The sequence below is a fragment of the Phyllostomus hastatus genome, unplaced genomic scaffold (genome assembly GCF_019186645.2).
Source record: "Phyllostomus hastatus isolate PE091 unplaced genomic scaffold, TTU_PhHast_1.1 phas_contig_150, whole genome shotgun sequence".
In the NCBI taxonomy this organism is placed as follows: Eukaryota; Metazoa; Chordata; class Mammalia; order Chiroptera; family Phyllostomidae; genus Phyllostomus; species Phyllostomus hastatus.
Window position 1 is genome coordinate 4,643,689 of NW_025333611.1, and position 26,230 is coordinate 4,669,918.

At 51.4% G+C, this 26,230-nt stretch overlaps 2 protein-coding genes across 7 annotated transcripts in view; both read right to left on the reverse strand.

Annotated features, from left to right (window-relative positions):
- Positions 1-3,894: 3,894 nt before the first annotated feature.
- BNIP1 (BCL2 interacting protein 1) lies at positions 3,895-13,916 on the reverse strand. Its single transcript, XM_045825860.1, has 6 exons — positions 13,805-13,916; positions 11,966-12,058; positions 10,043-10,134; positions 7,808-7,909; positions 7,457-7,575; positions 3,895-4,540 (listed from the first exon to the last, which is right to left on the reverse strand). The coding sequence occupies exons 1-6, from the start codon at positions 13,886-13,888 to the stop codon at positions 4,344-4,346; spliced, it is 687 nt and encodes a 228-aa protein (XP_045681816.1). The 5' UTR covers positions 13,889-13,916; the 3' UTR covers positions 3,895-4,343.
- Positions 13,917-16,956: 3,040 nt separating this feature from the next.
- The window catches only part of CREBRF (CREB3 regulatory factor), a 44,113-nt gene continuing 34,839 nt past the window's right edge, over positions 16,957-26,230 (reverse strand). For all 6 annotated transcript variants that reach the window (XM_045819673.1, XM_045819680.1, XM_045819663.1 and 3 more), the window contains one exon: positions 16,957-22,543. In XM_045819673.1, coding sequence (XP_045675629.1) covers positions 22,428-22,543 — 116 coding nt within the window. In that variant the 3' untranslated portion in view covers positions 16,957-22,427. The remainder of the gene's footprint in view (positions 22,544-26,230) is intronic.

The window sequence follows — 26,230 nt, forward strand, 5'->3', positions numbered from 1 at the left end:
CGTCCGTGGGTGGAGAGTGGGCATCGGTCTCAAGCCACGTGGCTGCGGAGGCGGCCCGCGTCCGGTGCGGTGGAAGTCCAGCAGGGCCCCCAGCGTGCCCCCTGGTACAGCCAAGCTCGGGTGTGGGCGGTCGGAGCGCTGAGTTCTCACAGCCCACGGCGGGCAGACGGGTCCCACCCAGTCGGGTCCTTACCCAGGTGTCCGGACTTGGGGCTGTGGCCATTCAGGGCCCCTCCTAAGGGCGTTCCTGTGACACCCCTTCCTCAGCCAAGTGCCACAGCACTCGACACAAGTGTCATGGCCGACGGTGACTCCATGTGTCCGGAAACTCCGCTCTGCCCGTGTGCGGTCCACTTTTGATGACCATAGCAGGGACGATGACGATGAGGAAGACGGTGATGACAAGTATGGACTCTTGAAGCTAAGGTCTCTTGTTTTGGGGATTAAAAGAACAGTTAGGCTCCCCCCAAATTTGAAGTCAGGGGGCCTCCTCAGGCCCTGGCCACCCGCTCCGTCACGCTGGCTGGCTCGTCTCCTCTCTTGGTCCTGACCTCGCCCCCGTCTGCACCCGCATCCCGGGCGGTCCCCTCCAACCTCGGGACTCGGAGTTCCACAGGCCAGAGGCTTCCGCACTCACAGCTCCTGCCCCGACTGGTCTCCCAGACTTCAGACTGACACAGCCACCTGCCCACCGGTCCCCTCAAAGCGGACGTCCAACAGACACCCCAAACCCCACGTGTCCAAAACCCAGCTCCCGATCTTCTTTCCCCTTTGGTTGCTTAAGCCAAAAATCTCGTGTTCTGCTCTCATTTCTTCGAGAATGACCCCTATTCCTTCCGGAAACCCTACCCACTCAGTGCTGCCTTCAGAATATACCCAGGACAGGATGACCTGCCTCTGTGTCTCCTGCTGTCAGCCGGGTGCAAGCCACCGACGTCTGCCCCCTGGGCGGTGGCAGTCGTCATCCTAACTGGCGTCTCTGCTCTGCCCTTGTCCCCTTCACCTTGTTGTGAACCCCTAAATCACAGTAAGTCGCTCTTCTGCGCAAAGCCTTCTCTGGGTTCCCTGGGTCTCTCAGAGCACAAGGCCATTCCTCCCTACATGCCCTTTCATGGTCCTGCCCCGCACTGTCTGCCTGTGTGACCTCCGGGGTTACCTCTCCGCGCCCCACCCCACACTCTGATGTAGACGCGGCGGCTTCCCTGCTACTCCCCAGGTAAACCAGGCATGCCTAGCTCCTGGACCAGATGGCACGGTGGGTGTTTCCCACATCACCAAGCAAGTCTCGGATGCCAGCTGGATGTCCTGCGATTCCCCTCCATTCTGACACGAGCCACCTGGAGAGAGCATCCCATCCCGCAGGTCGAAGGGTCAGTCCCCGGAGACCGGCCCTGCCCTGCAGGTCAGAGGCCAGCCTCAGATCCAGGGTGCGCCCTGGGCCTCCAACCAACAGGCTGGAGGTCGGCGGCTCCCGGCACTCGGAGGCAGTGCTCGCCCGGTCGCTGGGTACGGGAGAGCCTGCAGGTCCGGAGCAGCCAGGGAGAACCGGGGTGCGTAGGGCAGGGGGTGGGGAAGGGGGCGGGGCTTCCGTGCACTCGCTCTCCGGGCGGGCACTCTCCCGACGCCGCTGCGGAGTCTCGGCTGTGCCCCGCCCCAGCAGCTCACGGAACCTGTCGTTTGGGGACTCCATGGAGGCCTCGTCACAGGGGCCCGGTGGCTTAACCCACTGGCCATCGCGACGGAATCCCGTCCCCAGTCAGTGTCCCCCTCCCCAGAGGTGGGGGTCGGAACCGAAAGCTCCAACCCCCTATCCACAGGGTCCGGTTCTCTGGCAACCGGCCCCCATCCTGGGGGCGGGTCCCAGAGTCGCCGCATTAACATCACAAAAGACGTATTTCTCACTCTCCTCGCAGGAAATTCCAAGGGCTTTGGGCGCTGTGTGCCAGAATCAGGACGAAGACCAAATAGATATTTCTTCCTTCTTAGCGTCAGTCACAGTACCGGAGGTGCGTCCACCGCGGGCCCCTGCTCCGGCTGGCCCTCTCCCCCGCCGCCCGTTCGGGTGTGCGTGGGTGAGGTGTGTCTCTGCCCCGCCCCCACCCCACCACCCCCGAGCCTTGGCTCAGGCCTCCCCTCCTCAAAGAGCCCGCGCTGCCCACCCCACTCACGACCAGGCCTGCACCCCCCCCCCCCCCGTGAGCCCGCTCCGCTTTCCCGAACACACTTGTTTCCTAACGCAGGGACCGGCCGGTTCGGTGCGTTAACTGTTCGCCAGCCGCCTGGCGTTCCCTCTGAGTCCCCTGCGACGGGAGTCTGAGTCCTGTTCGCGGGGGGTTCCCTGGCGCGGTGCCCGGCACGAGGCCGGCGCGGGGCGCACGCCGGGCGGGAGATCTCAGCTCTGGCCGGCTCCCTCCTCCGAATTCCCGGACCGGCAGCTCCTGGAACGGTAGAATGCCAGCTCGCCTCCCAGGGTAACAGTGAAAATCAAAGGGCTTCATGAAATGTCTTTGTGCATGTGATTTTCTAAACCTGGTATCTGTTAAAAAAAAAAAAAAAATCCCTAAGAGCATTTCACACGGACTGACGGGTTGGTTAGTCCTCCAGCGGCCAAGTCCAAGGAGCGAATGAGAACAGTGCCCCCTCCTGGTGGGACGTGGAGCCAGCCACAGCCTGCACAGCCAGCCGGCCAGCCAGGGGAGACTTTTAACCCCCGCGTCTGAGTGGGGCTGTGAGATCAAGGTCATGGGTGGCACTTCAAAATGGGGCACATTCAACACTCTTTTCAGGAGGCGAGTAAAAGAGAAATAAAGCGCCAAAGGGAGAATCTTCCGGAGCACAGAGCCCACACCCTTCCGTACTGTGAGGAGGACGCTGGCAATCAGCGGGACGCAGCGAAGGGAAGTGTGGACACGGGAAAATCCTGACCCGATGACGCCCACCTGCCGCCCTTCCAGCCGGAACGCGAGCGGGAGCTGCCACCTGGGTCTCGCTCTCAGCTTCCCTGGACCGTGCCCAGGACGCACGCAGGCCCAGTTTGCACCCGGCGTCTCCGGGGGCCAGACGCTGTGTAAGGGTGATACGCAGAGAGTGCACACGCACACACACACTTTAACTCAGAGCCCCCCACTGAACTAGCGAGTCTGCCGTGTGCAGCCGGCCCCGTGGCCCGGCCCCGTGGCCAGCTGGCACTTCAGACTGGAGGCCTTGACCGTGACCCTGCTGCTCCAACAGACCCACACAGAAGTCGGGACACCCCGGCCAGCGCCACGGGGCCCAGGGTTCTGCATCTGCTCAGTCCCGCAGAAGCGGCTCTCGCTACTTTACATTCTCGCTTGGTTCTCACATCGACTGCGAGTGTCTCCAAGAACGACGGCCCTATGGCACAGGCGGGGACACTGAAGCTTAGTGACATGAAGGGACTTGCCCAGAACCATGGGGCCGACTAGTAAGTAAGGAGCAGGGCGAAGACTCAGAACCAAGCCTCCAAGCCCTCTGTCCCCTTGGCCCCCACACTGTCCTTCCCAGGGCCCCCGGGGCTTCCACAGTGGGGGAGGCGGAGACTCGGGTGTGAGGTGGGCCCGGCCGGCGGCACAGAGAGACACTGGCATCCCTGGCCTGGCCGAGCCAAGGGCCCACCCCCTCGGCCCCCACAGGCCTCAGGCCCAGACAGGCCTCCACTTATCACGAGCTTCGCTCTCCTCGGTTATATTTAGCCCCAGACCTCACAGAGAAAGGTGTGGGCCAGCCCCTGCGAGGCCGCACCCCCCAGCAGCCCCCAGCCAGCACTGTGCCAGACGAGGAGAGAGCAGGCTGCCTCAGCCTCCTCGGGTGCTGGGTGAGCACCTCCAGCGGGGCTGGAGAGACACCTCGTAAACCCAGACGCAACTCACTCTGTTAGATACAGTCAAGTTTATTCAGGGAATGGACACGAGTTTTCATCCTCCTCCTCCTCCTCCTCCCGTGTCCCTTCCCTCCACCAGATCTGGTGTGGCGGCGGGAGAGAGGGAGGAGGGACATCACGTCCCACACCAGAGGGTGGCCTCTGAGTGCCCGGCATAGCCACCCCTGCGGTGCACGCCGGCTCCCGGAGGCCCTGTGTCCCCACAGGTGCCCCGACGACGGGGCCCCCTCGTGCCCCGCTCGCCCTGTCAGGGCGGCCTCGGGCAACAACCTGCAGGCGGCCTCGGGCAACAGCCTGCGGCCTGTCTCCACCGACCTCCCGCGCAACCGCAACCGGAGCCGCCTGCGGGAGGCGGGGCGGTGGCAGCCGGGGCCCAAGTTCAGGAGCGTGGCTGGATGCCGACACTGGCACGCAGAAGGCACACGCCGGCGGCTCTGAGACGCTACAAAAACGGGAAGAGCCGCTTTTTTATAATATAGAGAACCGTCGCAAGGAAAAGGGCCAAAGCGAGGAAAATAAGAAGTTTGTCCGTCAGTTCTCGGCGGTTATACTTTGTGATGAGCTTCCGTCCCAGCTGGATGGTCCCCGACATGGACTTGAACTCCTCGTTGGCGTCCAGGATAGTCCGGGAAGAGTTGACTGAAACATAAGAGGGAGGGAGGGGCCCGACTCAGAGCCTGCTCCGCAGCTGCAGGCGCCCCGACCGACCGACCGTCTGAGGAGTGGCAGCACACAGGGACAGAGCGAGGAAGGCACTTCCCTGGGTCCCATCCAGCTCAGGGAGGGCAGCTCTCCCTGTGTACACACAGTCACAGGCCGTAACCCGGGGTCCCCCGCAGTGGGCGCCCCCAGGGGAAAGGGCAGGGAGAGGTTCTCCCTCCACACCGACCTCGGCTTTCCGGAGCAGGTGGTGCTCCGGAAAAACGGACCGGCCTGGACAACCGTGGACCGGCCGTGAGGGCTGCGTGGGGGCAGAGGCCCCCTGCCAGGAGCCCTGGCCGCCAGGGCTGCTCTCCGAGGGGTCGCTAACCGCCGGGTTCGGCCCTGCCACACGCCTCCCACAAACACGCCCTTCAGCCCAGGACGGGCAGCTGCGCGCTGGACGCCGTGTGCGACCTCAGAGGAGGCCTGAGTCCCTCGGGGCCCGCTGTGCCCAGGCACCTGCTCTGCCTCCGAGTGGGGGTCTCCGGGCCTGACCCTGGGGCAGGCGGGCTGCCCGGCGAGACTCTCCCACAAAGGAAGACATGCCGCTGTCCGGACACCCCGAAGGGAGACGTGTTATGTGGAACGGCCAGGCGGGAACTCGGTGGGGGTGCGCGCGTCCCGGTGAGAAGGGAGAGCAGGGCGGCAGTCGGGTGTGCGTGCCCCGCGCGCTGGGGGGCCTCGGGAGGACACAGGGGGCACCGGGGACAGCGGGGCCCTCTGGGGGGGCGGGCCTGGGGGTCAGGGCTCAGGAGGTGGTGGCGGGGGGGGGGCGGCTGTCTTTCCGCTTCCCTCTCGGACGCCCAGGACCGTGCTGTCCAACAGGGCCGCCACCGGACCCACGGGCGCCTGTGCGCGAGGCGCGGCCCACCCGGACAGCGGTGTGTCTGCGCGTGGGATGGTCCCGAAGCCTCGGCGTGGAGGACAGAGGCGGGCGGAGTGTCTCGGGACTTGCCCTGTCGCTGGCTCACTGAGATGGCGTGCATCTCATCTGGCGCGCGGTGGGCTGAAGGAAACACGCGGTTAACGTCACCCTCACGCTCCGTTTCACCGCCCCTGACGCGCCCACCCCCCGTGGCCCCTCTGCGCCCCCTCCGCAGCTCACGCTGCTTCTCTCGGACACGGCGGCCTGGCGGACCTCTCCTTGCCCACCCAGCGTGGACCACCTTCCCGCACAATGAAAAGCAAAACAACAGAAACTGCGGGAAGAAGCAGAGAAGCACCCTGAGAAAGCAGATCTGGGGAGGAAAGGAACACTGACTGAGAAAGCCCCGCCTCGGCCCTCTGTCCCCAGGCCTTGGCGTTTCAAACGCGCCCACGTGAAAACCTGTCAAGCACGAGCCCGACAGGCCCCTCCCTACGCGCCCGTCACCCCTACGCCAGCACCCCAGCACCGCCGACTCCCCCGCAATCCCGCCCGCTCGCCGCCCCCGCCAGCGACCCTGGATATCGCATCCCTAACCGGCTTTTTCAAAGAACACCGCAGCTCCCCCCAGCTTTTAGGTCAAGCTGAATTCGTGAGCCATAAAGAAAAGAGGAAGAATTGCATTCTTATTTTCCAACAGCTCTCTCTCCTACAGAATGTGCCCCAAGAGAAGTCCTCAGCACCCCAAAAATCCTCAGCACCTGTGCTCCCCGCCTCCCCCCGAAATACACCGTCTGCTTCCGGCGCCCGTGTCGTGTCGGGAGAGGCTGGGCGTCACCTGCCTCGGAGCGAAAAGCCTCAACTCAGAGCCCAGATGTGTCCCCTCCCCCATGTCCCCAAGACCTCCCCCAAGGCTCAGTCCCCGCCACTGTGCATGCGTAGGTGAGGTGAGTGCGCACGCGTAGGTGAGTGCCCACACGGAGATGCGCGCCCAGCCGGTTCTGAGCCTAAGGGCCCAGATAAGCTTCAAACACAGGGAGTGACCCCGGGGACGGGCTGCTGGGTTTCCTGCTGCTTCTGCCTGTTTGCGCGGCGCACTGAAAAAAGGTGGTTCCACATCTCGGATACCTTTTAGGGGCGGTAACAGTACTGTGGTTTTGGTTTTTCTTTGTTTTCTGTTTCAAGAGTCCTTTAGAGAGACATAGCGAGGTATTTTTGATGCCTAGGATTTGCCCCAGGTCATCCCGACGGGGCCCAGCGAGGACGCGGCTGAGACGAGACCGGCCGTGCGGTGACAGCCGCTGAGGCTGGGTGCCGGCTCCGTGGGGCTCGAGCACCACACGCCCTGCTCCTGTCTCTGTGCGAGGTCTTCCAGAAGCGCCTCAAGGAGCAAACCCTCGTCCTCTGCTCCCCACACGGGGGGCACTGGAGGGGACCGACCCTCTTCTGCATCCCCAGGCAGACGCCACCGGAGAGCTCTGGGGGGGACCGGACGGTCCCAACGGCTTCTTCGGCGCCCTCCGGCTGTGCCATTACAGGGCGCGCCCGGCGAACACCGCACCGGGGCGTGTGCCTGTACACCCGAGTCCTAGCAGACAAGCCGGCCGCCCATCTCCCTGGGCCATGGGCCCCAAACAGCAGCCTGACCAGTCCCGAGGGCCCTGGGGAAGAACAGACCCCACCCCCAGCCCCGGCGGCCCTGCTCGCTGCCGCCCACACTGCAGGTCTCTCATTTTGCCCACGAGCCCCTGGGAGTGCGGCTGCGGGGAAACCTTCCAATGGGGGTGCGCAGCTGCAGGAACTGGGGAGCGGCCGGAGCAGCACGTCTTGCTCTGGGGAAAACCAGCTGCCACAGAAGTGAGAGGCCACACAGGTCAGGAGGCTGTGGCGGGCAGCAGAGGCGCAGGGGCCTGCAGCAGGCGGGTACTGGGCCAGGGACTCCACAGCCCGCCCCCAGGAGACATGTCCTGCTCCCAGCCGGGCTGTACCTAGCGACTGCATGGCCTCCTCGCTCTGCTGCACCTGCTGGGACATCATCCTGCTGATCCCCATGAGGCTCTCCGTGATGCTGCTGGACGTCTGGGCCAGGCTCTCCTTGGTGGTTTTCCTAGAAGTCCGGGGTAGGGGGAGGAGGAGTGTTAACGAGAGCCCGGCTGCAAGAGAGTCAGTCCCACATGCATGCAGAGGCCCTGTGTTTTCACCTCTCAGATCAACACGTTTCTCAATGTTCACGGCCAGCACCGGCCAGGGCGTGCCGAGCCCACACTCTTACAGACCCGGGGTGGGGGGAGGGGCAGGGGGATGTCCACAGCGCTGCTTTCTGGAACAAAGGCCATTACCTTTGCCTCAAGGGGTCCCCTCCCTGGAGAAGTTCTGCCTTCTCTAGGTTGTCGATTGCGATTTTGCAAGTGAGATTCGCCTTCCTCCAGGACGTCTGGTTGCTGGAATCAGAAGGGGCACACATGAGCTTCTGCGGACCCCGCCGGGCTGACGGGCAGCTCCAGTCCCCCCGCCCCCACCCCTTCCTCCCGTGGGCTGCCCTGGCACCTCTGGACCCTGGCCGCCTCCAGGACGTCCTCCTACCGCCCGCCGCTGTCTCTGAGCCCCGGGCAGCCTCAGGGGGCAGCCGGCCCCAGAGCGGCTGTTTACAGCCCTGGGTCGCAAGCCGGTTCCCCACTTGAGGGCGTGTGAGAGGCAACTATCCATGTTTCTCTCCCTTTCTTTCTCGCTCCATTCATTCCCCTCTAAGAATTAATAAATAAAATCTTCAAAAGAAAAAGATAAAAAGAATCAGTGACATGTCCCAGCTGTCATCAGGGCAGGTCTGCTGGGCCCTGCACGGGGGCGGGGTGGGCCCTGGGCCCACCCTCCCCGGAAGGGAAGACGGCGAGCCCGTGTGGTCACCGTGCGGCCCAGCGAGCGCGGCCACTGCTTCCGCACACGGTGGCCGAAGCCTCGGTTTACGGCCCTCCCTCCCCTGCCCTCGAGCTCCCGGCACGAGCGGCCATTCTCAGCTTTAAACCCGCGCTGAGCCGACTGCGTCCAGCACGCCTGCTACACTCGGCAGCGGGTGTCCCCCTCACTCAGCGTTTAGAACTGAAGCGCCCTCGGTGGTGGCCTTGGGAAGCGCAGGTCCTCACGACACAAAGCGTCACCACTGAGCCGGGCACTGGAACGCTGGTGGCACGCACGCCTCCCTCCAGACCTGGACCGGCCCCCCGCACGCCCACGCCTGGGTCGGCCCGTCCCCTCCGGAGTGGCGGGCGTTATGCACACGGCTGCCGTCAGCCGGGAAGAGCGCCACTCGAGCCAGAAGCAGAGCCTCAGACCAGCACGGAAGTGGCCGAGTTCAGAGACAACTGCCGAGGACGAAGAGAAGGCCCCGGAAGAGGGTGGCCTGGGCGAGGGGGGGCTTTAAGGAGAATGACCGGGCACCCGACCAGAGGGCTGGGAGAGGTGACAGAGCCTGCAGGCAGCTCTGCAATAAAGACCCTCCAGGATCCTGGCGCAAGAGTCCGATGTGGAGGGCCAGGCACGAGTTCATGCCGCCCGACAATTTTGTTGGAAAGCCCCCCAATGCAATGCCAAGAAACGGCACGACTGTCAATCACACCGTCGAGCATGGCCCATGGCCACGACCACCTCGGTTTCGTAGAACATGAGCTTAGGTGCATTCTCTGGTTTCACTTCCTAAGATAAAGTCCCATTCACAGTTTTCTCAATTTTGGTCCATCTTTTTAAAATAATGTATTATTATTACTAATCCTCACCTGAGGACATGCTCACTGATTTGAGAGGGGAAGAGAGGGAAAGAGAGAGGGAGAGAAACATCAAAGTGAGAGAGAAACATCGATCGGTTGCCTCTTGCCCGCACCTTTGACCAGGGACTGAACCCACAACTCAGGTATATGCCCTGACCAGGAATCGAACCCATGATGTTTTGGTTTATAGGACAAAGCTGCAACCAACTGAACCCCACAGGTCAGGGCTGGTCCATCTTAAATGTGTTCACTTTTAATGGACGTCTTCTGGTACCAATTCTCCTTAGATAAAAACGTCCTGTATTGCCCTGGCTGGTATAGCTCAATGGATTGAGTGCCAGACTGCGAAGCAAATGGTCACAGGTTCAATTCCTGGTCAGGGCACGTGCCTGGGTTGCAGGCCAGGTCCCCAGTAGGGGGCGTGCAAGAGGCAACCACAGTGATGTTTCTCTCCCTTTCTTTCTCCCTCCCTTCCCCTATCTCTGTAAAAATAAAAAAAAAAAAAGAAAAAAGTCCTGTATTACAATAGCAACCATTTTTTTTGGTTTTGTTTTAAAAATATAAAATACAGTGTAACATTAATGTTACACTACATAATTAATATGCTTTTGTGAAACTATGCCCAGTTCCACCTACGCAACAGCTCCTGCTTGCCCTTTTCTTTGGAAAGTACTGCTCTGGAGAGAACATTCAGTCCGTGTACAAAAGACAGTTAGGTCGCTAGACCCAGGTTCCACAGGCAAACCCAGGCACGAGGCTCCCAGGGGGCTCGTGAGCCAGCAGAGGCCGCTGGCAGGAGGCCAGGCCGCCCACCTGAGCATCTGCTTCTTGTGGTTCTCCACCTCTTGCAGCAGCGCCTGCTTCTCCGACTCTTTGTCTTGCTCTTTGGCCAACTGCTCCAGCTCCTGTGGGGGACAACGGCTCCGCATTACAATGACTCTAAAGCCGATACAGAAACCAGAGGGCACTTCCCTTGGTAGCCGGGTCAGAGCCAGCCCTTGGAAACCCTCCCTGAGCAGAGCACCCGGAATGCCAGGTGACACGCTGCAAAGGTCCTTTTAACCAACACATGGCTGAGCTGGCAGGAAAGTTAGGACAAGCCCAAGACCCCACGGCGAGGAGGGGACCGGGCCGGCGCAGTCGGCCTGTGAGGGGCGCAGCCGCCCGGGAGCGGGGGGGCCTCGGGTGACGCACGCGGCGCAGGCCCGAGAGGAGAAGAGGCACAAAGGCAGTGCACGGGAGACGGACCCTGTTCTGAGACGGCTCGGGAACTCCGAGAACTGCCTGCTTCCCAAAGGGCCCTCGAGCGTCCCCCGGGGAAGGAACATGCAGGACACAGGCACGCCGCTCGGAGGGGCCCGTGGCCCGTCTTTCTCCGGCTGCAGAGCGGGCTGTCTCCCTGGGCTAAGAAGCAGCAACGGTTGCTGGCTTGGCACCTGGGGCCACGCAACACGAAAGGCACGAGTCTTTCCGCTCCATCTGCACGTGCAGGGGGGCTGGGGGCCCAACACTCACCCGGAGCCGGGCAGGCCCCTGCCACCCACGTTATCCCCACTGAAGGCACAGCAGCAGGGGCACCTACACTATCCAACCCGGTGCTTCTCACCCGGGTGTTTTTTGGGACGGCACAGACGAGGTCTGTCCAGAAAGTATCCAGCCACGCAATATGAAAAATACAGGCATTTACTGAAGAAGATACCAGAGACACTGTACGCAGGACAGTGACGCCTCAGTCCCCTTCAGAGCAGGCACCTTGGGACCTCACACAGTTCTCCCAATTGCCATCAGCTTCCCTGGCATATTTTCCTGAATCTCATCGATGGTCTGAGATCTCTTCCCTCTCAAAGGTGATTTTAGTTTTGGGAAAACAGAAGTTGCAGGGAGCCAACTCTGGGCTGTAGCAGGGCTGAGTCACCTGGGTGATTTGATGTTTCCCCCAAAAATGGGCACCAGACGTGACGCATGAGCGGGACACTGTCGTGATGCAGCTGCCAGTCACCGGCTGCCCACAGCAGCGGTCTTCTGACTCATCCAAATTGTTTCCACACAGGAATGTGCAAGCTTAATGCAAACTCTGACGCAGATCCGTTGCTCTACTCGCTCAGTCATTTTGAATGTGACGCCACACAGCACACAGGCTCACTCAACAGCTTCTACTGTCCCACTGACTAGTACAGTGAAGTTGTCATTGTTCACACATGCGCATTCCAGTCCGCTCTCCTCAGCTGCCGGGTTGCACAGATGTCTGCAAGCTGTCCTCCTTGTATTAGCAATGGCTGGACTCTTTCCAGACAGACCTCACGTACCAGAGTTCCTCACGTACCACGTACACAGGAGCGCTGTGTGTGCATATGATGTGACTGGTGATGACAAAACAGAAAGGAAGAAACTGGGCAAAGCGACAGCCTGAAAAAAAAAAAAACCCAGGCCGCACTGGTGATAGATTGGGGTGGGCGGGCTGGAGAGAGTGGTGCAGAAAAGGAGGTAGTTCAAGTGACCTTAGAGTTTTTAAGTCGGAAATTCCGAGGGCAACGATGTCCCTGCCACCCACCGAGCACAGCTGGCAGTGCTCTGCACTCCGGAGTGTCCAGTTTTAACCTGGACGGCTGGTCAGGACAGCCACCCCCACCATTGAAACGCTCGGCAAAGAATGCGGACAGCTCCCAGGCCGAGGTCAGCCCCAGAGCCAGGCCCCGTCCCTGTACCCTCTCCTGGACCTGTTCCGCTGCCGCTCACCTGTATCCGGTGCCGCAGCTCTCGGAACTTCTCTTTCACGCTAGTGTTCAGTTCAGTGAGTGCGCTTAATGGTCCCGGACAATCCCGAATATCCTAGGAGACATGGAAGAGGTGAGGGGCTTTCTCGAGGCAATGCCGTGACATGGACACCAGCTGCACAGGGACCGCAACCCCGGCTGGCCCCTGACTGCAGTTCATCCTGATCTGTGCTGTCTCCCTGTGCAACACAAGCAAACACATTACTGTTTACACGTTTCTCCTCCCTCTCTAAATTAGGTTTGAGTAGGTAATATAAAAGCCTAGAGAGAAGAAACACAACTCTACCCTGACTTACTAGTTCCTGCAGTTTAAAGAAACACCCCCTGGTGAGTATGAAAGAGTTAAAGTAACCTGTGGGTCCAACTAACAGAAATCCCAAACTGATACTCATGACTTTAGGTCTTTGAAAACTGGGGTGCTAAATTCCTGGCATCATATGACAAGATTAACTTCAATCTGATTTGACAAACCCTCTATTACAAATCGCTGTGGTTACAGATATATTCAAGAACACCTTTCAAGTTTGTTTCTGGATGGTCGGAATTATTGGAGCCAGGTTTTAGAGCAGGCCCTGGGGACGGACTATGCGGATTCAGGTTCTGGCTGTGTATTTACTAGCTGTGCAACCTTGGGGAAAGGAATCACTTGATTTCTCTCTGCCTCAGTTTCCTCATCACATTACCCACTTCACAGACCACGTATGTACGTAAAGCATGCAGCCGAGGAGCTGGGACACAGAGCGTACTGAATCCAGCTGTCGTCGACCCTTTTCATTAGATTTTAGAAACAGCCCGATGTTTTGTAGCTTGCACACGGGAGAAGGAAAGTTCAAGAAGTTTAAATGATTGCATCGTTTCCTCACTTGCCCCTTGGCTTACTCATTAAATCACGCTCCCTGGCACCAGATGGTAAACCACTAATTTGGTTTATTTTGCATCTCGTCTCCGTGGTGGCCCTACTGTCCTTCACTCTTTGCCCCAGCTAGTTGCAAACTCTGAATCCATATCTAATGTTTAAAAACATTTGCTGGAAATGGCAACGATCTGCCCAAAACCAAGGTCTGAAACGCTTGGCTTCTTTTTGCTAAACTTAAGGAACCATCACTACATTCCTAACTCTTGACTATGGCAATAGGTTTATTGCACTACTTCCTCCCGCCCTTACGTGGCTTCAGTAAGCCGAAGCACCTCAATGACCTAAGTCCCTTCTCTAGGCTAACTCCCAGTTCTGCCACTATCTGCCTTCAGGTTCAGTCTCTGCCGGTTCACTCGATTTCCTCATTTACAAAACCACAACTACGTCCCGGTGACGTTCATTTCACCCGGTCCCTCCCGTGCCAGGTGGCCTTGGGTGCCACCTGGCACCAGACCCGTTGGAGCTGGCCAGCAGGGGGCGGGGCTAATGCCTCCAGAACTCTACCGAACGGTGGGGAGCGCCGTATCAGAAGTTCAACAGGGTGACGGGTACCTTGAGAGGTGGTCCAGGGCAAGGCGATACCCTGGGGTCCGGATGGGAGGGACCAAGCGGGGCCACAAAGGCGACCCCTGGTCAGGGGCGAGGAAAGGGGTGTCCCGGGAAAGGGCGAGCCAACGGCACCTGGATGCAGGCTCAAGGCTAAAGGTCTAGGGGAAGGGTCCAAAAGCGGCTAGAGAGAAGGTAGCCGGCCATACAGCGGGGCCAACGACCAGGGAGACTTGACCAAGTAGGTAAAGCTCGGATGACACCGCGAAGTTCACAGGAGACGAGCAGAGCCCGGGTTTGGGGCAGTGGGAGCCCAGCAGGGGCCCCGAGAATCAGTACCTGGATAAGTGCCTTCACCTCCAAGTCGAATTTGACAATCTCTTGGTTGCAGATTCGGACGTGGACATCTTGGGTAGCCGCCATGTTTGAGACGCCGGCTACGGGCAGCGGCGGTGGCCAATTTCAAACGCGTTTTCTCGCTTCCCCGTCTTGCTACAGCGCCCCCTAGAGACTGGCCTAAGGCCAGCGAGATTGGCGGCGCCAAGTCGTGGGGACTTTCCCCAGCATGTCGCGGTGAAATCGTTCTCGCAGCTCTTGTTGAGGCCCCCAAAAAACGGAGAGGAAGAGAAGAGAGAATATCAAGAATGCTTTCACAATGTCCTCTCTCCGTCTCCCGCCGATCGGCCATTCTAACGATTACAGATTTTTTGCATTGAGGTTTGGGGTCGGAGGGGAGACTCAAAGAAAAGTCCCAACCGGGATATCTCTGGAAGGTGGCACTGACACATTTTTATATTTCTTTAAGTTGTCTTGCATGTTTCATATTGTACAGTGAACCCACATCACGTCTCCGTGCCTCAGTGCCCTCAGAGGCCACCTGGTGGTACGCACGGGGTCGGCTGGAGGATTCAGTAAGACGCGCAAAGGCCCCAGCACAGTGTGGGGAGGTGGCCTCTGGGAAGAGCGCAGTGGCCTACGGCTGCTATTATTATGTTACTGACATTTTAGAAGCACTTCCTATGTGCCAAGCACTTTGTACTAACTACTACATGTGCACCATCTAATTTAACTCCCACAACCGCCCCATGAGATAGAATCACCCCCCTTTCACACACGAGGGAACCGGCACAGGGCTCGATCATTGCTCGGCGCGAATGGAATCGCCAGGCCCAAGGACATGGCCGTTTAAGCGTTCCGACCCATGCCACCCAACTGCTCTCCACAGAGGTTCTGTCTGTGGGAGTTCACACTCCCACCCGCATGCGTTACCAATGCCTGCTTCCCACGGCCTTGGCAACCTGGCGTGTTCAACGCTGGGATTTTTGCCAATCTGATTAAGTGAAAAATGCCATTTTTTAAATTTGCATTTCTCTCACCATGAATGAGGTTGAGAGTTATTTGTATTTATTGTCTGCTGGTTCCTCTATAGGGTTGTTGGTCTGTCAATTCCCAAGGGCTCTTTCTATAATAGGATTAGCCCTTGGCCATGAACTTTCCTTAGTCTATAGAATTTTGAATGTTGAGTTGGCTTAGTGTTTTTTGGGCTTCAAAAGTTTATTTTATTTTTTTGCTTTTTGTTTCACGTAGAATTTACCGATCTCCACTTACGACTTCCGGATTTGGGATCCACATTTGGAAGCCCTCCCACCAGCAACAGGAATTGTTTCTTTTCTTTCTTTTTTTAACATCTAGATCTTTACCCATTTTGAAAAGTATGGTGGCAGAGAATGTGAGGTATAGAGCCAACTTGACTTTCTCCAGCTACCCGATTGTTCCAACACTATTTTCTGAAGAATCCACCTTTTTCTTGCTGGCTCAGGGTGCCGCATTTATCGTGCTAAATTCTTATGCTGGATGTATTTCTGTTCTGTTGGCCCAGTCATTCATGCACCAAAATGACTTTTTTTCCAAGATTTTATTTATTTATTTTAGAGAGGGGGAGGGAGAAAAAGAGGGAGAGAAACATCAATGTGTGGTTGCCCCTCATGTGCCCCTTGTTGGGGACCTGGCCTGCAACCCAGGCACGTGCCCTCACTGGGAATCGAACTGGCGACCCTTCGTTTTGCAGGCCCGTGCTCAATCCACTGAGCCACACCAGCCGGGGCTAAAATGACACTTTTAATTATTATAGTTTTATATGTTTTAGTATCTGTTAGGGATTAAACACCCCCTCCCCCCCAGCATCTCCCACCTATTATTTTCCCCATGTGAACACATTTTTTTTTAACTCTATTGGTATGTCCTTATTGGGATGGCATTACATTTTTTTTATTTAATGTAGGACTGACAGCTTTATTGACTGCTCCTGTTAAGGCACTTGGTCTACCTTTGCATTTGCTCAAGTTTTCTATATCCTTCATAGTATTTTCAAGATTTCCTTAGACCTTACACATTGTGTTGATTCTAAGATGAAAATTTCTTCAAGAAATGGAAGTCCACATTATTCAGGTCAAAAACCCCGGCTCTTCAAACGGAAGCTACAGGGCAATGAAGAAGCCCCAAGTCTGCAAGCGGCAGAGCTGCCCACGTGACCTCGGGCCTCTTTTAACATCCTGCTTCCACTCACTGGAAATTCCTATGTCATCAACAGTCCCCAAATGCATCTCTCTGCAATTAAAGAAGAAAACACAGCTCCCCTTTTCTCCACCCTTCAACACAGTCCCGTCTAACAAAATGACCCAACTCTAAGCTAGAGGTCCTCTTTGAGGGATAGGTACACAATACGGTGACCCACACTCCCCAACTGCCAACGCTGTTTGGTTCCCATCGCCTTTAGCCACTGATCCTGAGACCATCTTTTGGTTCCTACATCTGCTAGGTGTTGGCTTTAGTTCCTTCTGGTTTTCTGAGTCTAAGCCCCCTGGTTCTCTCCTACACAGACATCCATCCCAACACTGCCCGGGCCCGGGCCCGGTCCCTTAGAAGTGAGGGTGGGTGGTCTCCGAGCCCAGCAAGCAGACTGGAGTTGTCTGCACCGGAGTTCCACATCACACGAGCTGGGTCTGCGGCGAGTGCCCTCCTCCAAGCCTTGTCTGATGACTGCCCACCTCACTGGACCCCTGAGCGCAGCAGCAGGGTTCCCTGACAGGACAGCAGCTAGCAGGGGCTTCCTGAATGCCACCCTAGCTTTCTAGGACTTTCTAACTCCTCCTTGCTGTTCTGAACCTTCCAGCCAGGACACTAAAGGATTTCCCGACTCTAAGTATTCTTACTTAAGGGACTCAAAACATTTCCTCTCTCTCAGAAAGCCCGCTTGCTCAAAGCATCGAAGGGGAGAAATAAGTATACGCTGTGCTCCAAGCTATAAAGAATGCAAACGTTTATCAATTAATAATTCTGCCTAATAGCTAAATTTCTTCGTAGTTCTCTGCCGTCTTCCGTTTGGAATTTCTTGGCAGTGGGTTGTCCGAAAAGCGGATGGCTGCCTTGGTGAGCCACGGGGAAGCCACGGAGACAGGACGGCGAACACACGAGGCAGGCAAGTCAAAACCTTTTCTTTCCATCTTTTTTTATTTTAAATTACAAAGGACGTTGCATACACGGATGAAATCTGTGACTAGAAGTGCTGAGGGGACTGGAAGGGGACAGAAAACAAAGGCAACGTGTGAATCGCCTTTTCTCCGGAAAAGAAAAACTGCACAACTATTAACCAACATTTAATAGAATAATTTTTAAACAGCTCATGCGTCAACAAGATAAAATTCTTTCTAGACAAAAGACAAGACTGAATCCAATTAAAAGTTTCATAGCTCCAGTTGGGGGGTGGGGTGGGGTGGGGAGGGGGGGCGGAGGAACAAGACGACAGAAGATGACAGCATGACAAAGAGGATCCTACGCAGCTATGCAAGAGAGGTCGCGCATTGTATGGACAAATGCTCTGAATTCTTGCCCTTCTGGCTCTTCTCTTGTGACTTCTCGTGCGAGGTCAGCCGTCGCGTGACTGCCAGCCACAAATGCTGCATTGCAGGACAAATCCCAGGGAGAGAAGGCAGAAAAGGCAGGCAGTGGAATACAGCGTCATAAAAAATGCGGTCGGAAGGCAGATACAACACACGCATACACATTTCTGTTATTTGGTTCTGGGAGGAAAACCAAGGGCAAGACACAGCAGTCAGTCCCGCTCCCACCCCACCCCCGGGGTTTAACCGACGACACCCCTGTGATGAAAGAGGCAAAAGCAGTTCGCCCCAACTTGGCACCTGACACCCCAACTCTGGTGTTCTGGGCAGGTCACCACGTCTCCGAAACACTATCTGGAAGTAGCTTTAAGGTTCCGTTCCCTCATGACTACCCCCAAATCTCTCTTTTCTGAACAGAAATGGCAATTTGGCAGAATTCGGTCCCTAGGTGTAAGTTCTACAGCTTCAGTCAGTTTACTAAGCAGGAGGGCTATGCTTCAACACATGACCCCACGCGCCTGCGGAGTGTAAAGCGTTCAGTAGTGCATTTCACCGTCTCGCCCCTGTGCGCTTATTCCTTAAAACGAAACAACCATCCCTACCGGGGACGTTCGCGGTTACACCCCGACGTGTGTGAAGTAGTAAAAAAACATGGAGTCATCTTCTCGTAATGCCCTTATTGAGAGTACAAAGATTACAAAAGAATCCACAAGTATTACGGCACTGGGTGAGACGGGTCTGTCATGATTCGAGGGAAGAACGAGACTGGAGTTTTGTGCGGAGTTGTGGCCACGGCCTCGGTCCCACGGGAAACGCTATTCCACAACGGACTTCACTAGGACGCCGAACACTGGAGCACGATTCGATGCATCCTCAAAATTCAAGTTTCAAGATTTGGAGAGATGCTAACATTCTGTTACACACTTAACCAGAAAATACTTAAACAAAACTTCAGGAAGACTATATAAAGAAAGGGAACAAAAGGGTTAATGTCCGCTGAAGGCAACTGGAATTCGTCTCTTAGAAAGTTAACTAAATCTTAGCAGCTAAAATATTTTTACACGTGTGGGAATAAAGAAAAGCACATCCATTCTTGACATTTTGGTGAATAAACTAACAGCTTTATTAATGAAGGCAAACATCAGATAATTGTATGAATATTATATATATAAAAAAGAAATCCAAACTAACAGCATTGTATTTCAAAAGTACTGTACTTCTGTTTCTTTTAAAGAGACTTGTCATCTGTTTTATAAAACAAACAAAACGGATACTCTTCTAAAAAATTCTGGAAAAATGAAATAGTCAACTTCAAGCTGATGAACAGGACACACCTTTCTTTAAATGCAGACTACTGCGATGAAGCAAATGAAGTCAAGCATCAGAAAGAAGATGTACGACCAACTGATGAGAATCAGGACAGAGGGGCGTAGTGGAACCACCGCTTGCCCCCCCACCTCCTGTTCGGAAACCTCTCAAAGCCGGTCTTCCGGACAAATATAAAATCACTAGAGAGAGAGACAGAGGGAATCTGAAACCATACCCATCTGAAATCCTTCATGATGTTTGTAGAATAGCTTTGATTCTCTTACCAAAAAGGTCGAAGTGAAAGATTTAGGAAGTGGAAGGGAATGAGACGGTTTGTTTTCATGTACAAGTAAGGCACAATATAAAGCCACATCATAATCTGTCATGAAGAATACAGGAAGGGACAAGATCATACATGGTACAATAGAACAGGCAATCATACTGACTGGAGAAGTGTGGCACCCAGTTCAAAACTCAGACAAGATCTTAACAAGAACAACTGGACAGCATGCTTTCATTATGGAGACAAACTCTATAAAGAATCCAGTGTATCTGAAACGAGGAAGAACGTTTTTTGTTTTTTTTTTTGTTTTTTTTTTGTTTTGTTTTGTTTTGAAATCATAGTACTACTAGAGTCAGAGTCTCTATAATTGCTTTTGGAACAATGGGTTCATCTGAGGTGAGTTCACAATGCCTTCACTTAAAGACAGAGTCTGGACGTCATTATGAGTGATCTGTATACCATGTATGAGCAACACGGAAAACCTTTAGAGAGCTCTTCTCTAAGGATCTTCGCCCAAAAATACATGCCACAATTTCAAAAACAGAACATGTACAATTGTTGGGGTTTTTACATTACCCTTATAAGATTTGTTTGTGTGATACATTAAACATATATATTTAATGACAATAGAGGAAGCAGATTATTACTGGCATTAAAGTACAACCATTTCTAGACGGTTTTAAATGCCACAGAGTCCCCTGGTTAAAATGTAAAGCTGCACAGCTTGCCTATGTCATCTCTATGATCAAGTTAAAACAGCAAGAGGGTTTAACTCGCACTCTACATTTTACCGCCAGGTTTTTGTTTAGATCAAGTATCGCTGCAGCATTCTGACCAGCCCAGATTTAGCAGCAAATGGCAGGAATCATATAAAATGCAAATTTTTTTAACAAAGTGCTTTTCTAAGATATACATACGTATATAAATAGGTACAAAATAAAGTGTCAACATTAAAAAGCTCAACTATTTAAAAGCTTTTAACTATTTAACTTAAGTAGTACATATAAAACACTGAAATGCAAGGATATGGAATCTACTAAACAGATTCAAAGTCTTTTTTGAAATGCAAGACCAAAAAATCAAATTCTGGTTTGCAGAGAGGAAAAAGGTATCAAAAACCAGAATTCCTAACAGAGCAGCTAGAAAGGGGCAATTTTAGAAATCTCATCAGCTGAATCTCTATCATAAAATGACTTTCCCCTGATTGCAAAACTGCTGTATTTTGGAATACGTCTTAATTTGCCAGATACATTCTGTCAAAACTTTACATACTTCCAAGTTACAAACCTGTGCTTTGCATTCTCCCACCTAAAAAGGAAACACTTTAAACAATGAGCTCACATTCTATTCAACCAACAGATCTGAGCTTATCATCTGTTCGGTGTGAACACACTAACCAGGCACATTTCCACCAAGCACACCACAGGCTCGGGTGTGTCACAGTGCACGAAGTCAAAGAAGCGTGTGAAGCATCGCTCGGGTGTTACTGTGTGTTTTAGAATCAAACCTTTGTAAGCTAGAGCTTCGTGTGCAATCGCTTACAAATGCCTGGGGGTGGGAGGAGTAAAAGAAAGGAAATACACGATACAGACAAACTATAATTAAAGAATACATTCTCCAATGGGTAATGGAGAAATAGATACTCTCTCAGCAGCTAGGTCTGAAATTTTTGGTATTTTTTTTCTGGCTAGGTAGGAATTTTTTTTTTAACATATAGTTTTAAGCTACCAGTTTTCAGAATTCAAACCACAAGATTTGAGAATCACACAGTAAGAGAGAGAGACAAGCTGGAAAGGTCTGGGGGAAGGGTTACAATGCTGCCTTGACACAGAAACTTCTCATCGAGAGGTAAAGCTTAAACACAGTTAAAACACTGACTAATGAAGCTGTTTCATGTGAGCAAAACAGAGCACCTAAAAACTAAATGTGTTAGTATTTCTCAGTTCTAGAAACTATAGAAGAAGTCACATGTAAGTCTGAAGAAGCTAGTTTGAAAATACCTGTACAAAAATATAAAAATCTATAAATTTTTTTGTTTTTGTTTTAAGCTTGTGTTGATCTTTGAAAATATCACATGCACAATAATACATCCATTGGAAAAGTGGCAACTAAAGAATTAGATATTTTTAGCTTTTCTCTTTCTTTACATATATATACATAATACAATAAAAATAATCTGTATTTTGGTTGTTTGGTGGAAGTATACTACAATAAGCTAAATAAACTTTAAATTTTCAAGGTCAAAAACTATTTTATCAATAGCTTACTAAAATGAAATATATTAAATTTTTCTACAATAAGTGCAGAAATAAAAAGACGAGACACCTAAATGGCCACCAACTTATCTACCGTGGAAGCGAACTAGAGGAACAGCGAAATCATAGTTGTACATGTGGGTGCTCCTTCTGTAGATAATTGGACCCAAACAGAAATAAAATTCACAGTTCAGTAAGATCCCTAACCCTGACCTTTTCGTTTTCTTTTTTCTCCTTTTATTCATACATTCATACAGTATCATGTAAGCTGTGCAAAACTTTACTTAGACTGGCAGTTTGCCATATCAGTTGCATTTGTCTTTGGTACAAAAAATAAAACAATCGCAATAATGTGCAAGTATTTGTCTTCTTCCGGTCAAGTACCGAAATATGAGTTTTCTAGAGCCATCTTTTTTTTGTTTGTTTTTTGTTTTGTTTTTTTTTATACAATACACAGACTCTGTGGCATATATCTACATTTCAACATAGTCCTATATACATTCAAAAATTCTGAAAAAGAGTTGGAACAAAAAAACATTTAAACCCCATAATTTTTCCATCTATATATCTTGTTTTTCCTCATTAGGGTTTTCATCATACAAAATATTACCAGTTTTATAGTTTCCCCAAAATACAAGGCACAAAGAATATGCTTTTTTTCTGACTCGCACAGACATTATATATATATTTATATATTTATATATGCCGCATTGAGCTCGGAACGCGAACATCGGACACGGCGCACGGCCTGAGTGCTGGGCTGTGCCGCGGACAAGAGAGACTGATGGGTGTGGGAAATTAGAACAAAAAGCAATAATTCTAAAAACAATCTAAACTGCTTTAAAAAACTGCTTCCTCGATTTTTTTGTAGTTCAGAACATAAACCTGCCACGATATTTGGCATTTACTAAAAAAATCTTCACCCCCCAAAATGTTCTGCTTTAACAGATTTTTGCGATCTGTATCTAAACATTTAGTTAGATGTGTGAGTTTCAATTTTGATGCCAGTAGCAGTTGTAACCATGGTTTACGCTCTGAAAATGCAATAATCAAGTGTTTTGGATCATGCTTCACTTATGCTACTTAGTTCTTAAAACAATGTAACCTAATTGCAAATGTTTACATAATGCTAAACTGACATGCAAAACAGAATGAAAATTTACAACGGATAACATGACAAACTCAGACAGTTCTGACCAGTGGTCCAATGAGGCTGATTACACTTTTGACGTTGGTATCCTCAGTCCTACAAGGCCTCCGGTGGGGTTGCCTTCTGCGGTCTTCTCTAACACTTGGTTAACAAATTCTGAGGTTTGCCCAGCAACTGGGAGACCTGCAGAAAGAATCAAAGGCACACTTAGACGCAGAAATGGAGGGCGCATGAGTGGAGGAGGGGTGGCCCTCAGCTTGATACTGGTCCCAGATGCATCCTCTGCTCCTTGCTACTGCAGCCCAGAAAATAATTCCACCCACTAGATTAGAGCTGACAATTTTAAGATCAGAAGGGCCAAATCAAGAATAACCATAAAGAAATGGTTAATCAACCTTACAAAGTGGGGCAGACGACAATAGCAGTCCAAAAGACAGAAATGCAGAGCTTGCACATTATAACACATACAAAAAACAAACCATGAAAATGAATCATATAGTGAATGACATGAAAAGGGAAAAAAAGCCATATGAACAAATCCTAACAGATCTTTTTATGACAGAACTAAAACTGAACTTATACCAAGAATAAAAATGAGCTAAATTCACCTATTGAAGAAAAACTCCCAGATTGACTATTAAAGAAAATTCCACTATGTATTATAATGTAAAAATGAACTTTGTGGTATGCAAATCAAAAATTCATCATGCAAAATCAAAGTTCATCTAACAATGAACTTTGTGGTATGCAAATCAAAAATTAAATTTAAAAATGTTTTTTAAAAGAGATGTATCTAATGTTAAGTGATTTGGAAAAAATTGAAAATAAAAGGGCAGGCAAGGGACACCAAGCAAATACAAGTAAGAAAGCTGCATTCAGGATTGCAGTATCAGACAAGATTTAATCCATGATGATCAAGATTACATTCCATTATGAAGATCAGTAGTAATGAATCCCATTCAAATACTCCAGCATTCAAAAGCAAAACTGCAGAAAACATGAGAAAACAGTGAAACGCATTCAAGGGGAAACTCTCAGCGCTACCTAATGCAGATGGACACCCCCTACAAAAGTGAAAAGGAAATGAAGACAAGACCTAATTAAGAATATCTCACTGACATATGTATATTAGAGTCTTATTATAAAACAGAAAATGTACATTCTTTTCAGAAGCCCACAAAACATATACTAGGTAGCTAAAAAAATCTCAATAAATCATAACAAAATAGAAGTTAATAATAAAACTAGAAAATAGTAATCCCTACCTTCTGGAAAATTTTAAATCTCAAACCATTCTTAGGTCAAAAAGTAAATCAAACTAAAATTTCAAAGTATTCAGAAAACAATTAAAGTAGGACATATCAGAATTTATTAAATATAGCTAAAGTAGAACTTGATAGAAATTCCCAAGGCTTTTAATTATAATTAATAAACAAGAAAATAACAAATGAATCAAGCATTTAACTGAAGAAATGAGAGTAACTGATAAATTCAAGAGCTGCTTCTTTGGGCGGGGGGATAAGACACGCTCTGAACTCCAAAAATAAAGAAGAACACAATATAAAATGAAAAATGAAGACGGCCCTGGCTGCTGTGGTGCAGTGGACTGAGCCTTGGCCTGCGAACCACAAGGTCACCGGTCTGACCCCAGCCAGGGCATGTGCCTGGGTTGGCCGGGTCCCCAGTTGGGGGTGTGTGAGCAGCAACTCACTGATATACTCACACTGATGTTTCTCTCCCTCTCTTTCTCCCTCCCTTCTCCTGTCTCTAAAAGTAAATAAATAATTTAAAAAAAAATGAAAATGGAATACTAGCCACTGATATAGGGGAGATTAAAAAACAATTTTAATAAATTTGAGGGCCTGGAGGAAGGGAATTATTTTCTGGGAATATATAAATTATCAAAACTGAGTCCAGAAGATGTTATAATCTGATAAATTATCACAGAGGACACTGAAGATGTTTTTAAAGAGTTGATCACAAAAACCACTGGGCGAAATAGTTTTGAAGAGTGTTCTACCAAACCTTTAAGAAAGAAAAAAAATTCCAATGTATTATAAACTGCTCCAGAGGATAATTCTGGGAAGACAGTTCTATGACATCATAGATTTTTAATCTCCTGAATTCCCCAGAACAATTAGATAGCAAAACCATAAACCCATGGAAAGCGTTAACAAGTGACATGGTATCACCCCGATCCCAACATGCCAGAGGATGGGAAGAAACTACGAAAAGCTGTAAAGCCTAAATAGTATTAGCAATGTCACTGCCTGCGCGGGCTGAGTCCTAAGGAAGCAGTGGACGACGCAGGTCTGAACCAGCCAGCAGGCCGGCCCGGAGGGCCCCGAAGCAATGAGCGTTTCCGCCCAGCCGCCCGGCCGCCCCGCGAGTACAGCGTGGGTGCAGGGAGCCCACAGGGAGCGCGCTGTGGAGGGGCTGCCGCAGGCTGGCCTCTGTGAACCCGGGAAACCGACCGCCAGGACTCCCCTGCAGGACAGGGGCCAAGACTGGTAAGAACCCCACCTGGGCCGGGGAGGGACAACAGACAGGAAAGGGAGGCACGGTCTGGACAGAATGGGGGCGGGCGGGGTGCAGCACCAGACGTCTGAGAAAGCAAGCTGCCGTGAGCACCAGTGTGGCACCGCTGGCCCTGCCACCAGGTCCTCTTCTCGCCCTCACCTGACTGCGGCCCAGTGACATTCAGCTGCATCAAACCCCCCAGACCTTGTTTCCGCACCCCACCTCGCTCCCATGGAAGGCACTCGCCCCGGATGGTGTGTTTCTGTCTCCTCTCCACCTGCCTGGCTGCGCCCGTTTCCTAGACGCTCCCCCACGCGGCCTCGCTGCGGCGGGCAGGACGTGGTCTCCCCAGGGCAAGCTCGCTCTCCCTGCCCTCCCCGGGGCCTCTCTCGTGGATGCCCGGGAATGACCACTTCACGCACAAATACAGGACACTTTCCACATTAACTGAAAACAGGGGATTCTGTGAAGTTTCAAAGTTAGAAAAGTTATGAATGAAACTGTCTTTTGAAAGTTCAAAAATACCTGATTTCATATACAAATTAGTAACAGAAAAGCATCAAGGTCAAAAACCCCAGTAAGTTATTGTAAGACGAAAACAAGGAAATTCCTACAAATAATAAAAGTATGCCCAAAAGACATGAAAATTAATGAAAACCTTAATCCATTTTTATTTCAAAATAAACTAGAAGACATTACAGAAAATGATACAAGATATGAAGGAGTAACATAATGAGGAAAAAACTCAGAAATAAGGTGACAGAACTCAGAAAAGAATTAGAAATAAAAGAAAAAATTAACTCTTGAAATGAAGGCAAAACTAAAACAAACACAGGAGCAAGAGCTAATAAATGTAACAGATAACACTTTTAAGAGAAACCCAAGTGAAAGGCAAAAGAATTTCAGCATTAAAGACAGGCAAAGGAGAAGAATAGTTGAGTCCCTGAAGAAGAAAGCCAATGCAAGGGAACAAGTCAAGCCCTAAAAAGATTTAAAACTACGCACTGAAAGAGCACAGTGAACACATGAGAGTATCGACCTTAAATGACCGATACCAAGACACAGTCCAGTAAAGTTTACTGGGATTTAAAGGTAAAAAAAACAAAACAAAACAAAACAAAAAAAAAACCTTAAGCAAAAACAGCAAATGGCTTATAAGGAAAAAAATTAAGCAATTACTACCTTTTCAATAGCAACTCTTAGTGCTAGAGAAAATGAAGAAACACATTTAAAATACTCGAGGAAAGAAAATATGAGTCAAGGATTTTGTATCTGATGAAACAGACTTTCAGATATAAAAGGAATAGACAAGCTTTTCAACATAGAAATCCTTTAAATTAAAAGGAGGCA